Source organism: Salvelinus fontinalis, chromosome 7 (genome assembly GCF_029448725.1).
Source record: "Salvelinus fontinalis isolate EN_2023a chromosome 7, ASM2944872v1, whole genome shotgun sequence".
NCBI lineage: Eukaryota > Metazoa > Chordata > Actinopteri > Salmoniformes > Salmonidae > Salvelinus > Salvelinus fontinalis.
Window position 1 is genome coordinate 35,666,088 of NC_074671.1, and position 15,195 is coordinate 35,681,282.

The window sequence follows — 15,195 nt, forward strand, 5'->3', positions numbered from 1 at the left end:
CAGGCTAATAACAGGGCTGGTGTCTGTGCAGAAGGTAAAAGCTGCTAGCAGCGGCTAAAAATGACTAAATAGCTTGTAGCTGATTAGCTGGTTAGCTACTGGGGGTTCTTGAATGTGTTCCAAAGTTTAAAAATAATAGCGATTCCGTATCACATTGGGTGAGGTAGGTTACCGGAAGGTATAATCGAATAAAAAATCGAAAAGAAATATATATATATATATATAAATATATATATTTTTTTTATATATACAAGAAATACGAAAAATACAAACGTATATGAGAGGACGAAACAAAACACGTCTACACTGCCACGCCATCTTGGATTGCAGGGCCGAAAGAGAAGTTCCTTACTTTTCCACCCTTTTTTGTTGGGATTTTTTTTTAATATCAATTAGTATATTTGAGTTTAACCACAATATTTGTTGTATTATTTGTTCTGTCTTTTCTGGTGGATTAAACTGAAATGGCAAACAAATATCTATGGCTTGTTTTAAAATAGCTATATTTTGTAGATGATTTTCATTTTCACTGAAGAGGTAGTTCATCAAAGCATCGATGCAGTCTGTAGGCCGGGTCTTCTAGTTTAAGTGTTAGTGAGGCAGATATTGTCCTTCCTCTTCCTGTATTTCCTGTTCCTGACATGGCAGCATGGCCTTTTCTCAATTGCATAATCCTCATGTCTTATCACCTCGCCTCCTTCTCAAAACCCATTGGAGGAGGTCAGGGGGGATTCTAGATTTCTCATTCAATGTGTTTTGAGGAGAGAGGATGTAAGGATTTTGCAATTGAGAAAAGGCCTTCGAGTCTCACAACAGAGATAGGAATATCTGGATCCTCCACTACCGTGGACCCCATTCCCGAGGGACACCACTTCCTCCAGGGCCAGGTGAGTGGTGTTTTATGCCAATGGAGGGATGGTGTTGACCAGTATGAGCTGTTGTGGCTTCCTCACTGGTCTGTACTGGAAGCTTATGTAGCAGAAGAAGGCTGCATAATGTGTCTTGTGGAGTGTTTTCCAGATGGCTGAGGGGAGGTATCCCACCCACACAAACAGCCAGCAGCCCCGACCCATCACACCACTGCCAGTATGTTGGTGATGAAGAATGGATAACATGACCACAAACAGGAAAAAGACCATGCCCAGGACCTTGGAGACCAGCTCATTGCTGATTGAATGCATGTTGCAATGCCTTTACCACGGGTCCACCCAGGTCCCGATGACCCCTCCTCCTACCCCTCCCATGTCGCAGCTAAGCGAGCACCTGAAGAAGTGCTTCTCTGAGGCATAGGTCTGGGGGAAGAAGCCCAGGGTCATGGTGGTGCTCAACTTGGGCCAGAGAACCAACTGGTCCAGACAGAGGGTAGCTTCAGTCTGAAGGGCACTGTCATGACGTGCCCTGGGGGGAGGATCATAACCCCCCTCCCTCTCTCTCTCTCTCCCTCCACAGTGTTATGACTTTACGACAGGTCATAAATAACCTGGTAGAATCTGCCATGCAGTATTGAGGGAATCTCTCCTGGCCAAACTCCTAATCCCCAAAATGGGAGAATTAAACAATATTTATACTTTGAGAATGTGGGAAGAGGCCATGGACACTTAGGGGACAGTTATGACGAGTGTGGTGATTTCATTTGGTGATCTCATGAAGGACAGGAAACACACATAACTGTATCTCTTAAAGTGTACATTTCCCAGCTGTCAGGTTTACATCTAAATATTGTGAAACGTATGTGATTAAACATGAAAATATTTGTGAAAAGATGTAACGTGATGGTAACCTTCTAAATGAGAGTATGGGTTTTCATATAATGTTAACAAAATCAGAGGCCACACCTGGGTGGACACAAACATGATGAGACGGCCACTTTTCTACCCAAGTATAAGAGTCTGTCAGGATCGTTAATGAATGGACTAAGGCGCAGAAGAGTAGAGTTCCATGTGTTTATTGAAATGAAACTCCCAGAAAACAATAAAGCACGAAACGTAACGCTAATGTAGTGCTCTCAGGCAACTATACATAGACAAGATCCCACAAAGCACAATGGGGAAATGGGTGCCTAAATATTATCCCCAATCAGAGACAACGATAAACAGCTGCCTCTGATTGGGAACCATACCAGGCCTACATAGATATAGAAAAACTAGAGTACCCACCCTAGTCACACCCCGACCTAACCAAAATAGAGAATAACAAGGCTCTCTAAGGTCAGGGCGTGACAGAGGCCCCGTGACGCAAATCACACCAGACTATGCAAACCATGGTGTAAGCTGAGGTTGCAAATGGTTGAACTACAATGCTAGCTAATGAAATTTACAGGAGACCAGATAATGTGGAGGTGACAATCCCCACATTGGAATGGTGAATTTCAACTAGACCATACTAGACTAGCCAGAATTAGTGATGGGCATACCGGCTCTTTTCAGTGAGCTGGTTCGTCTTGCTTAGCTCACCAAAAAGAGCAAGCTCTTTTGGCTCCCAAACGGCTCTTAAAATGTATTTTATTTTATTTTTTCAAGTCAAACAGTTTGCGATAGTTTGACTATGATTCGGGTTAAAATGATATCAATTAAATTATTAAATTAAATCATACTCTACCTTAACCACAATGTATTTAAAAATGCATTGTTTTGTTATGAAAAAGAATTCTTTTAAAGTATAACTTTTGAATGTATATAAACAAAGTGCATATACATCTTGTCACATCTGCTCTTGCTATGCCCTCTGGTGTTCGTCTGTGGTCTTATTGACCTGCACTTCTCCCCCTGTACTCTTTCTCTCTCTCCCTCTCTCTGTTTGATTGAGAGGTTGGAGACAGGTGTGCTGGAGTCAGAGCAGAGCCCTATCAGCTGCAACTCGTTCCATAAATCAAGACCTCTACAAATTCTCATTCCTGCCACTTCCACTCTGCTAGAATGTAATCTCTGCTCAGTCAGTTATTATCCTAGCCTTTTGTTTGTCATCAAGATTGTTGCTCTGCTGTGCTTGTTTCCCTGCCTTACACCGTTTTGTCCTCTCATTGCAATTACCGCTCTGTCTCTGTCTTGGTCACCTTGGATTCCCCTCAGGACAGGTTTACGCTGTTCAACTCAGTCAACTCCAATCTCACTCTACGCTTCGGGTTTTTCTGCAGCTCAACTGAGCTACCCCGGTTCTGCACTCCATATCTCTCTGTGTACAATAAACCTTTTTGTTCATTCATCCCTGCTTCGCACCTGAGTCCGCTCCTGGGTTCCCCTGTGTTCACTCTGCGTAACAAATCTAACCCTTCAAAACGAATACAATCTGAACGGCATAACAGAATATTGCACCATATCAAAGAAAAATACATCTCAATTTGCAAAACTGCAGCATCCCACCAATTGAAAAACAAATAGGATGCTGTAACACATGCACATTTAAAGTATAACTTTTTTAATTTGTAACAATTAAAAATGAATACAGTCTGAACAACATAATAATAGAACACTGCACCACGTCAAAGAAAAATAAATACCAATGTGCAAAACTGCAGCATCCCACTTAAAACATTAATCTGGTCCCTTTTTTTCTCTCTCTTTATTGCCATGTTATAACCAGCAGCACAGAGCAATGCTGACCATATGTTGCTTTTATGAGAGACTTGCATTCAGAAATGCAAGCTGCCTCACTTTCGAGGGGCTGATGCGGTATCTTCTCTCAGTAATTATTTGTCCCGTTTTTGAGAAGACCCTCTCAGAGGGAAAGGGTGTGGCTGCTATGCAGAGTCTCATTTTCATGACTTTAGTAAGCTGTGGGTAGACAGAGGTCTTGTTCTTCCACCAGCTTAGAGGATCTGCAGATCTGCAGGAGGGGCTCCTCCTGAGGGATTCCTTCGTGCTGCATCCCCAGTTGCCCTCTAGACAAACAGCATCCAAACAGCAGATGTTTGTGGTACTACTGCTGGTGCTTCTGCTCCATCTGCTCCCTCTTATTCCTGTTGCCCTGGTGCCTGAGCCAGCTGACTGCTGGGGCTGTCACTCCCTGCAGCTGAGGTTTTTCTTTGAAGAGCCTCATCAATCGCTCTGGCAACACTGAAGGCTAACTTCTTAAACCTGGGGTCAAGTGCAGCGGTTTCTGATTGCACGTGATTATATTCCATTCTGTGGAACTTTCTGTCTATTGATGAACATAGGGTGTCCATCAACTCTGCCACGTGTCTTGTGGTTACATTTGCTTCTCTCTGGTGGCTGGCTGTGATTCGCTGCAGACCCTTACAAAGGAGTATCATTTTTGAGGCTGTCACATAGCTGAAAAGAGAGAATAGTAACTTATTAGTTCATGTTTTGTCTACTGATACTACATTATCATCTACTGCTCATATACATAAATAATCCTCCACCACCTCCCATTCCTCTTGGGTCAGAGCATCAACAGGTGCATTGACAATCGTCAGGGTAGAGATGATGGCATCCTTTGACTCAAGAAACCGCTTCAACATATACCATTTTGAATTCCACCTTGTAGTGCAGTCTTGTTTAGGCCTCAGCTCAGGCATTCCCATCTGGCATTGTGTAGACTTTAGTTTTTCAGCACCTACTGTGCTCCTGTGGAAGTTTTCTACAGGTGCTTTCAGTTTGTCCACAGTGGGCTTCATCACCTTTAGAGCATCATTTACAATCACGTTGATTGTGTGGGCAATACATTGATGATGGGTCCCTTTTAACATTTTCATGGCTTTGGTTATTAGCTGCATTGTCGCTAACACAACAGACCACTTTTCCATCTACTTGCCATTCTCTGGCCACTCTCAACAGTTCCTCTGCCAAGTTCTCTGAGGTGTGTCTGTCACTGAACTCAAAGCAGTCCAGAAGACAGCTAGACATCGAAAAATCTTCAATGAAGTGACATGTAACCGACATGTAAGAAGTGGTTACCCTTGATGTCCAGCAGTCAGTGGTAAGGCAAACTGCAGTAGCTTTTTGGACTCTTTCCCGCACTGAAGCCTGTGTGCTCTCGTACAGTTGTGGAATAAGTGATTTTGAAAGGGTTTTCCTGCTTGGAATTGAGTACATTGGATTTAGACTATTGCTATAATTTCTAACACCTCTGTCTTCCACGATCGGAAATGGCTGGAAATCGGTGGCAATCATTGTAGCCAATGCAGTATTAATTTGGCCTTGTTTTGCTACAGACATAGACTTTGGGATAAACTGGTCCATAGAAGACAGCGTTGTTGTGGGTCGCGGAGTAGGTCTACATGACTGAGTGGATACATCTCCACGTGTGGAGGTGCTGGCTCTATCACTAGCAGGCCCACTAGTTTCTCGAAGCTCCGCTACAGCTAGCTTCACAGTTGGGTGCACAGTTCACATATGCCGGTGTAGGTTGTGTGTAGAACCGGATTCATATGAGATTTTGTTTTGGCAAATTCTACACTGTGCTCTAACATTGTCTACATTATTAAAATGCATCCAAATGCTACTGTGCTTCTGACTCATTTTCCAGCTGTTGTTTTCTCTCCTCGGCTGCTAAGTGTGTGACTGTAAGTGAGTTGGCTCGGCCCTCCCTCACGCATCTTTGGTTCATTGGTTGACACTACGTGTCTGATTGACAGGAACAACAGGTGAGGCTATTAGTCTGAGCAGACAGTCAGAATAAATGTGCGCTTGAGCATTTAGGCTTATATTATTTAATTTATTTTTTCATTCTTTAAATTATTTGATTCTACTCATTTAAATCTTTTTATTATTCATATCTTAATTTTTTTCTATTTTTATGTTTTACAGCGAAAACAAAATGTAGCGTTATATTAGCTTAGCACAATAGCCAGAAACACTTGAGCGCCGGCGACTACGACAGATATATGAAACAACATCATAAAATGGGTCTTACTTTTGCTGATCTTTCATCAGAATGATGAACAAGGTGTCCTTTGTCCAGATGAGTCGTTGTTTGGATTCAGAATGGCAACTTTCTCTCTCCATTTAGCAAGCGCGCTAGCCGGGTTGCACGGATCTCTCCATGTAAACAAACGGAAGAGAACGGAACAAGGCAAAACTCCCGAAAAAATGTCAATAACCTGATGAAACTATATTGAATACTTTACGATGACATGTATCAAATAAAATCAAAGCCGGAAATAATAGTCGCCTATAACGTCAGCAAAACAAAAGGCAACCCCACTGTCCAAATCGCGTTCTTCAGAGTACCGGAAATGGGGTACACGTCATTCCAAGAGGATTCATTCCATCCCAGATCGAGATAATCACCTCATTTCTTCTCTCACAGCCTTCTTGACACCCAGAGGAAGGTGTATGACGTGCATGTATACTAATAGCTCTTGTGCCCATTTATAGGCAGGAAGAGGAAGAGAGCATCGATTTCAGACTTTGAACTTCCGGGTCAGGAAAAGTGCTGCAGAATGAGTTCTGTTTCACTCAGAGAAATAATTCAAACGGTTTTAGAAACTAGAGAGTGTTTTCTATCCAATAGTAATAATAATATGCATATTGTACGAGCAAGAATTGAGTACGAGGCCGTTTGAAATGGACACATTTTATCAGGCTACTCAATACTGCCCCTTGCAGCCATAAGAAGTTAAAGATACACTTCTTGTTAATCCAGCCGCTGTGTCCGATTTCAAAAAGGCTTTACGGCTAAAGCACACCATGCGATTATGTTAGGTCAGCGCCTAGCCATAAAAACCATACAGCCAATTTCCAGCCAAGGAGAGGTGTCACAAAAGTACAGTAATAACGTTAAAATGAATCACTTACCTTTGATGATCTTCATCTGATGGCACTCCCAGGTCTCCATGTTAGACAATACATTTTTGTTTTGTTCGATAAAGTTCATCTTTATGACCAAATACCTCCTTTTTGTTTGCGCGTTTAGTCCAGTAATCCAAATGCACAAAGCGCGGGCACAAAGTCTAGATGAAAAGTCAAAAAAATGTTCCATTACAGTTCGCAGAAACATGTCAAATTATGTTTCTAATCAATCTTTAGGATGTTTTTATCATAAATCCTCAATAATATTCCAACCGGACAATTCCGTTGTCTTTAGAAAGGATAAGGAACAGAGCTCGTGCTCACGACTGCGCGCGAGACTTAGCTAAATGCTATCAGCCAGACCACTGGTTCAAACAGCTCTTATTCGTTCCCCTTTCATAGTAGAAGCCTGAAACAACGTTCTAAAGACTGATGACATCTAGTGAAAGCCTTAGGAAGTGCAATCTGACCCCACAGACACTGGATATTTGATAGGCATTCACTTGAAAACTACAAACCTCAGAATTCCCACCTCCTGGTTGGATTTGTCTCAGGTTTTTGCCTGCCATATGAGTTCTGTTATACTCACATACATTATTTTAACAGTTCTGGAAACTTTAGAGTGTTTCCTATCCAAATCTACTAATTATATGCATAATCTGGCTTCTGGGCCTGAGTAGCAGGCAGTTTACTTTGGGCACGATTTTCATCCGGATGTGAAAATACTGCCCCCTATCCCTAAAAGGTTTTAAACACCATGGGACCACGCAGCCGTCATACCACTCAGGAAGGAGATGTGTTCTGTCTCCTAGAGATGAACGTACTTTGGTGCGAAAAGTGCAAATCATTCTCAGAACAACAGCAAAGGACCTTGTGAAGATTCTGGAGGAAACAGGTACAAAAGTATCTATATCTACAGTGAAACGAGTCCTATATCGACAACCTGAAGGCCACTCAGCAAGGAAGAAGCCACTGCTCCAATACTGTAATACAAAAGCCAGACTACGGTTTGCAACTGCACATGGGGACAAATATTGTACTTTTTGGAGAAATGTTCTCTGGTCTGATGAAACAAAAATAGAACCGTTTGGCCATAACGAACATAGTTATGTTTGGAGGAAAAAGGGAGGCTTGTATCCCAAAGAACATCATCCCAACCGTGAAGAACGGGGGAGTGCTTTGCTGCAGGAAGGACTGGTGCTCTTCACAAAATAGATGGCATCATGAGGAGGACAATTATGTGGATATATTGAAGCAACATCTCAAGACATCAGTCACGACGTTAAAGATTGGTCGCAAATGGGTCTTCCAAATGGACAATGACCCCAAGCATACTTCCAAAGTTCTCTACTAATTATTCTGACATTTCACATTCTTAAAAATAAGTGGTGATCCTAACTGACCTAAGACAGGTCATTTTTACTGGGAATAAACAGGAATTGTGAAAAACTGAGTTTAAATGTATTTGGCTATGGTGTATGTAAACTTCCGACTTCAACTGTATATAATGAGTGGTTATTAGAATGCATAACATTTTTTATTTACGTGAGCATAGCTTCTCAAGGTCCAATAGAGACCCATTCCTTTGTCTCTCGTCCTCCCGCTCTTTCTTCCCCCACCTTTTGTGTAACCAGCTGTCATATCGGGTTAGTCCACTAGGGACTTTTCATGGCATGATTAGTAATCAATGTGTAATCTATCCTGTTGTATGTCATTCTGTCTGATTTATTTAGGTAGTTCGTAAATAAATAAGCCAATTTGGGAACTGCTGATTCATCATGTAGACTAAGGTTCATGCAGATACTAGATCTTACGACGTTCAGATGAGACTGATAGAAGGTAAAGAATAATTAATGACTGAAATGTAAGATATCTTTAGATCTCCTTAAACTTCTCTGTGGTGCCCCAGGTCATTAATCAGATAATTGTTGCATGATTTAAGTCAATCACGTAATCAATTAAACATTAGGCAATCGATTTGATAAAATAGCATGTCATCACATGAATGGTACTAAAGACACGACAGCACTGATGGTGAGAATGTAGATGACCGCTATGATTGTGAGGGGTTCGAAGTAGGTTATGAAGAAGCTCACCAGGACAAAACGGTCATTTGTCAGCAGGCAGCTGCCATCTTTGAACACCTTGTTGATGTCCCGCAGGCCTAGGATGGGAATGGGCATGGAGAAACCTACAGAGACAAAGCAAAAAGAGAGGTTAGTTCAGTGTGAGGTTTGTGTCAACACCTGAATATACTCCATCCGTGACCACTAACTGGTGAAGGTTTGGATGAGCCTTCTTTCACAGGAGTCGATGCTAATACGCGGCCGAAGTTATCTACTGGCATGGTGCTTGCAGCTGCCACATTTTAGGTGGACTTGATTGCCTGGGAAACTGTGCAGAGGAGATTTTGAAATTATTACAATATTTTGAACATAATTATACTAATATCACAGGGCGATGGGGCAAAACCATTTTTTTAGCCGCAACCCACTTTGAGTCCTTGTATTCGGTTGTAGAGTTAGCATGGAAAGCTGAGTGCCAACTGTTCTTCCTCTCCGAGTCTTGGGGTCGGTCGGTCTGTGAGCCCATGTGTTCCCATTGGCAACCCATGTCACTTGTAGTGGGCAGTGTGGGAGACTTCAGTGTAACCTGACATTACATTTATCATCAACACATAACCTTTCACATGTGATTCAAATTTTCACTTGAGATTTCACAAGTAATGCCCTGCAAATTAAAATGACTCTCCATGATACACACGTGTATCACCGGTTCGATTCCAGGTGAGCGTAAATGGATGCGTGTCGGAACCAGAAAGGAGAATCACTCTCGGCACAGCTGCTTTCTTCCTCCGCGTCCGAACTTAAGACCTTCGAGCCCCTGTACCAGCTGTCTTCAGCCGGAGACTTGGGTGTTACCTCCATGTCTGGGGATGTCCCTCCAGCTACCTCTCCCTGTCCTAGTAAATTAATTGCCTGGGCACAGCCTGGACCACTCCGGCCACACTCCGCTGGGCCGTGCTCTGTCCCTTTGGCTGTTGTGCCCTTCACGCAGCCGCGTTTCAGCAGCCCTCTTCTCAGGTGAGTTCTGTGGCTCTAGCCTCGAGACACGGCAGAGGCCAGATCATTCCGGCTATTGAGATAAGGAGTTCGATGGTGAGGCATATATCTGTACCTGTGGCAAAGACTTTCCTGGGGGAAAAGAATATCACCAGGTTCCTTCCTGAAGCTGTGCGTAGGTCACCAGGGCCGATACTGACATGGTTCATGTGGGGTTGAATGACATTATGAAGGGAAGCTCAGAATAGCAGAGATTGATTTTAAAGAACTGATTGGGTCACTATTTGACACCAACAAACGCCCCATAATATCTGGCCCTCCCTAAATCATGGCATCGAATGATTCAGAAGACTATTATCCCTTCATAACTGGCTACAAGAATATTGCAGCTCTGTGGGTGTAACATTTATTGACAAATTTGATACCTTCTGGAAACAAAGTTTGCATTATAAGGAGGATGGGTTCCACCCAAATTATTTGGGTTCCTGGATCTTTTCACAGCAATATAAGGCTGCATTGAGACAATGACTTATCAATGACCCAAGCCCAGCTCATTTAATCCCTACCATTGTGTCACTGAGTTGTCATAATTCTTCAGCAAATGTACATTATCCCAGGGGCGTTGGAAGACACAATGTAAGTAACCCAATTGATGTCCTTCTTACTGCCCTGAATGCCTCTGCTGATCCTACAGCTAATGCATGCAGTAATCATATGCCTATTAACCAGAGTAATACTGTTAGCACTGAGATGGTGTGCCCTAGCAGAATGTCCACTGTGTGCAGCTCACCCTGAACTAACATAAATAATCCAAGCATGTCTACCTCTTACTAAACTACGCAGTATAGCAAGAAAAACAATCAAGCATCCGAGAAAAATGTTAGAAATGGCCCACGTTAACATACACTGCTCAAAAAAATAAAGGGAACACTTAAACAACACAATGTAACTCCAAGTCAATCATACTTCTGTGAAATCAAACTGTCCACTTAGGAAGCAACACTGATTGACAATAAATTGTACATGCTGTTGTGCAAATGGAATAGACAACAGGTGGAAATTAGAGGCAATTAGCAAGACACCCCCAATAAAGGAGTGGTTCTGCAGTTGGTGACCACAGACCACTTCTCAGTTCCTATGCTTCCTTTCACTCTAGTGGTAGCATGAGACGGAGTCTACAACCCACACAAGTGGCTCAGGTAGTGCAGCTCATCCAGCATGGCACATCAATGCGAGCTGTGGCAAGAAGGTTTGCTGTGTCTGTCAGCGTAGTGTCCAGAGCATGGAGGCACTACCAGGAGACAGGCCAGTACATCAGAAGACGTGGAGGAGGCCGTAGGAGGGCAACAACCCAGCAGCAGGACCGCTACCTCCGCCTTTGTGCAAGGAGGAGCACTGCCAGAGTCCTGCAAAATGACCTCCAGCAGGCCACAAATGTGCATGTGTCTGCTCAAACGGTCAGAAACAGACTCCATGAGGATTGTATGAGGGCCCGACGTCCACAGGTGGGGGTTGTGCTCACAGCCCAACACCGTGCAGGACGTTTGGCATTTGCCAGAGAACACCAAGATTGGCAAATTCGCCACTGGCGCCCTGTGCTCTTCACAGATGAAAGCAGGTTCACACTGAGCACATGAGCACATGTGACAGACGTGACAGAGTCTGGAGACGCCGTGGAGAACGTCTGCTGCCTGCAACATCCTCCAGCATGACCGGTTTGGCGGTGGGTCAGTCATGGTGTGGGGCCGCACAGTCCTCCATGTGCTCGCCAGAGGTAGCCTGACTGCCATTAGGTACCGAGATGAGATCCTCAGACCCCTTGTGAGACCATATGCTGGTGCGGTTGGCCCTGGGTTCCTCCTAATGCAAGACAATGCTAGACCTCATGTGGCTGGAGTGTGTCAGCAGTTCCTGCAAGAGGAAGGCATTGATGCAATGGACTGGCCCGCCGTTCCCCAGACCTGAATCCAATTGAGCACATCTGGGACATCATGTCTCGCTCCATCCACCAACGCCACGTTGCACCACAGACTGTCCAGGAGTTGGCGGATGCTTTAGTCCAGGTCTGGGAGGAGATCCCTCAGGAGACCATCCGCCACCTCATCAGGAGCATGCCCAGGCATTGTAGGGAGGTCATACAGGCACGTGGAGCCCACACACACTACTGAGCCTCATTTTGACTTGTTTTAAGGACATTACATCAAAGTCGGATCAGCCTGTAGTGTGGTTTTCCACTTTAATTTTGAGTGTGACTCCAAATCCAGACCTCCATGGGTTGATAAATTTGATTTCCATTGATAATTTTTGTGTGATTTTCTTGTCAGAACATTCAACAATGTAAAGAAAAAAGTATTTAATAAGAATAGTTCATTCATTCAGATCTAGGATGTGTTATTTTAGTGTTCCCTTTATATTTTTGAGCAGTGTATTATACTGGATAGGTGCAGTGGAATGTGTTGTTTTACAGGGTCATACATAGCCCTAATTTTCTCCAGGGGCACCATACTGCCAAGTGCCTTGCTCAAGGGCACATCAACAGATTTGTCACCTATTCAGTTTGTGGATTCGAGCTTTCAGTTACTGGCCCAACGCTGTGTGGATTATAATGTGTTTTGCCACATTTAATTTGTTGCTAGGACAGACCTTCCAAGGCACTTGCTGCTATTGGGAACTGTAGCGTTCTGACTGACGTGCCAGAGGGTGTAGCAGTTTCTTTATGAGAATTGTTCCATTGGAATCACATAGAATAAAGGCCATATGGTGCTCTGTTGTGTTGTCTGGAGTTGTATTTTTGGGATGGATGTCTATGCCAGGGCCTTTAGTGGGGGTGCTCTGTGGCTGGGATATGAGGATCTTGGGTAAGGGGATGTGCTGTTGTGGGAGGAGGAGTTTATATAATGGAGTTGGAGGAGGAGTTGTTCTGTGTCTCGTTACAGACCTCTTGTGCTGAGTCTGTGTGAGCTACGGAGATTACCTGGGAGTTGCAGTGGGACTGCTGATGTGTGTGTGTGTGGTAGTGAGGGTTGTGGTTGTTCTCTTAGAGTGTCGATGGTGGTGTCTCTGTGTTGTAGCAATCCTCTGACTGCTAACAACTTCCTCTGTAGCTCCTCCCTGATGTCAGCTACCTCTCTCCTCTCCTCATTATGCTCGACCATTGCCAGTTTCTGTCGTAGCTCCTCCTTATCCTGCCTCAGAACTGTCACCTCACCTCGAAGCTCATTCACCTCTACCTCCAATAGGAAGATACCCCTCAAAGGCCTGTGACAGCTGGAACAGGTTGTCACACTCCATGTCTGCCACGGTGGCTAGGCTAGATATGAGGGTGGGGGGGACTTTTGGAATGAACACATTTCTCATCAAGTCTGTCTTCATATTGAAGTGTAGCAGTTAGTGCCATTCTCTTTCAAGGTGTCTGCTAGCTCTTTCAGTGATGTAAACTAATGTATATAGAGGATTAGTACAGCTTCTGTTCATCGAATACTGTCAACCATTAGGGATTCCTCTCGATCTGGCAAGGCCAAAGTGCCTACATGTTGCAGAATACCAAGCAGCAGTATGTTCCCTGTAGAAGAGCAGGTCAGAGATTGTATTCAATTAGGTTATAATCAGCAAGCAATGTATCTGGGTTTTCCGTGAGCAGGTTTTGTTTGTGACGCCGTTTAGAATGTTCAGAGTTTAATCATGAAGTGGGCAAACTGATGAACGAATCCTAAATACAGCTACCTTTTTACTTTGTTAATCTCTGGTTTGTCATTTTGATTTCATGGAGCCTGGTGGAGAGACTGTAGATGCACCCATAACCCAAAGCAGGACATTTATCTGCATCCAGGTTGAGGCTTGCTGCCAGCAGGAACATTTTTTTTTTTTTTTTTTTTTTTTTCCCACCTTTATTTAACCAGGTAGGCTAGTTGAGAACAAGTTCTCATTTGCAACTGCGACCTGGCCAAGATAAAGCATAGCAGTGTGAACAGACAACAACACAGAGTTACACATGGAGTAAACAATAGACAAGTCAATAACATGGTAGAAAAAGAGAATCTATATACAATGTGTGCAAAAGGCATGAGGTAGACAATAAATCGAATAATTACAATTTAGCAGATTAACACTGGAGTGATAAATCATCAGATGATCATTTTTTTTCTAGGAGCAGTCCGTGGAGCAGTCCGTGTCAATAAGTCATGATATCAGTTTTCCTTTCAACTGCATGATACTATTTCAAGAGCAGTGGAGAAGCCCTATGCACCGGGCTCTAAATTGTGACCAACTATTAAATAAATATTTGGCTGTGGGACTTTGGGGCCCCAGTGTGCCTAGAAAAAAAATCACCAATATACTAATTGTTGTAATGACTAGGCTTTATTGTACCGCTGTTTATCCGAGTGCCCTAGTTTAAAAAATGAGGGCAAATTTGTGACCACTGTGGTTGCACCAGTACTACCACAGAGTATTGTTACTACAGAAGAAACGACTTGCCTCTCTCCCAAACCGTTCAAAAGTTGTGACTCAGATTACCTGCGCTACTTTTTTTCCATTTTGTCACGCATTGGCGGGCCGCATTTTACATTCATAATCATAAACCGTTCTAAAAGTACTTGCGGTACATTAACATTTCAGTAATTTAGCAGACACTCTTGTTCAGAGTGATTTACAGAATCAATTATGCCTCGCTCAAGGGCACATCGCTTGATTTTTCACTTAGTTGGTTCAGAGATTCAGAACAGCGACCTTTCAGTTACTGGCCCAACGCTCTTAACCGCTAAGCTATCTGCCACTTGTTTACATTGTTCAGTCATGTTACCTCATTATCTAGCTAGCTAGCTAGCTTACAACCTGGTAACTTCATCCACACATTTGGTGGCACAGAGAAAAAGGTAAAGGGACAGCTTCTTCAGTAAATTGTTGATCATAGCAATGAATAAATGACAGATCTCTTGCATGTCCTCACTCACAAACCTTTTTATCCTTTCTGGCGCAGGCGTTCCGCTAGCGACCCACCTCGACAACATCCCGTGAAATTGCAGAGAGCCAAATTCAAAAAACAGAAATAGTCATAATAAACACTCATGAAAATACAAGTGTTATACATCTACTTAATCCTCAGGTTGTCAATTGTCTAAATAATTGATAATATTTCAACCTTATTCAAGGGTATTCAATAGAAAGGAAAAACATGAAGGGCGCGCAGTCGGTCACGCACGCAAACCAGCACAGCATGATTCTACCATCCACTGACAAAAAGGTCTCATTCTTCTTCATTTTTCAGAAAACAAGCCTGAAACAATGTCTAAAGACTGTTGACATCTAGTGGAAACCATAGGAACAGCAATCGGGGTCCTAACCCATTAGATACTCTATAGGCATTCAATTGAAAACACCCACATCAAACAAATACCCCTTCC

At 43.3% G+C, this 15,195-nt stretch overlaps 1 protein-coding gene across 1 annotated transcript; it reads right to left on the reverse strand.

Moving 5' to 3' along the window:
• Positions 1 to 899: 899 nt before the first annotated feature.
• LOC129860061 (5-hydroxytryptamine receptor 2A-like) lies at positions 900 to 9,344 on the reverse strand. Its single transcript, XM_055930403.1, has 4 exons — positions 9,226 to 9,344; positions 8,751 to 8,939; positions 1,198 to 1,383; positions 900 to 1,080 (listed from the first exon to the last, which is right to left on the reverse strand). Exons 1-4 carry the CDS (start codon positions 9,342 to 9,344, stop codon positions 900 to 902), a joined length of 675 nt encoding a protein of 224 aa, XP_055786378.1.
• Between the last annotated feature and the right edge of the window lie 5,851 nt (positions 9,345 to 15,195).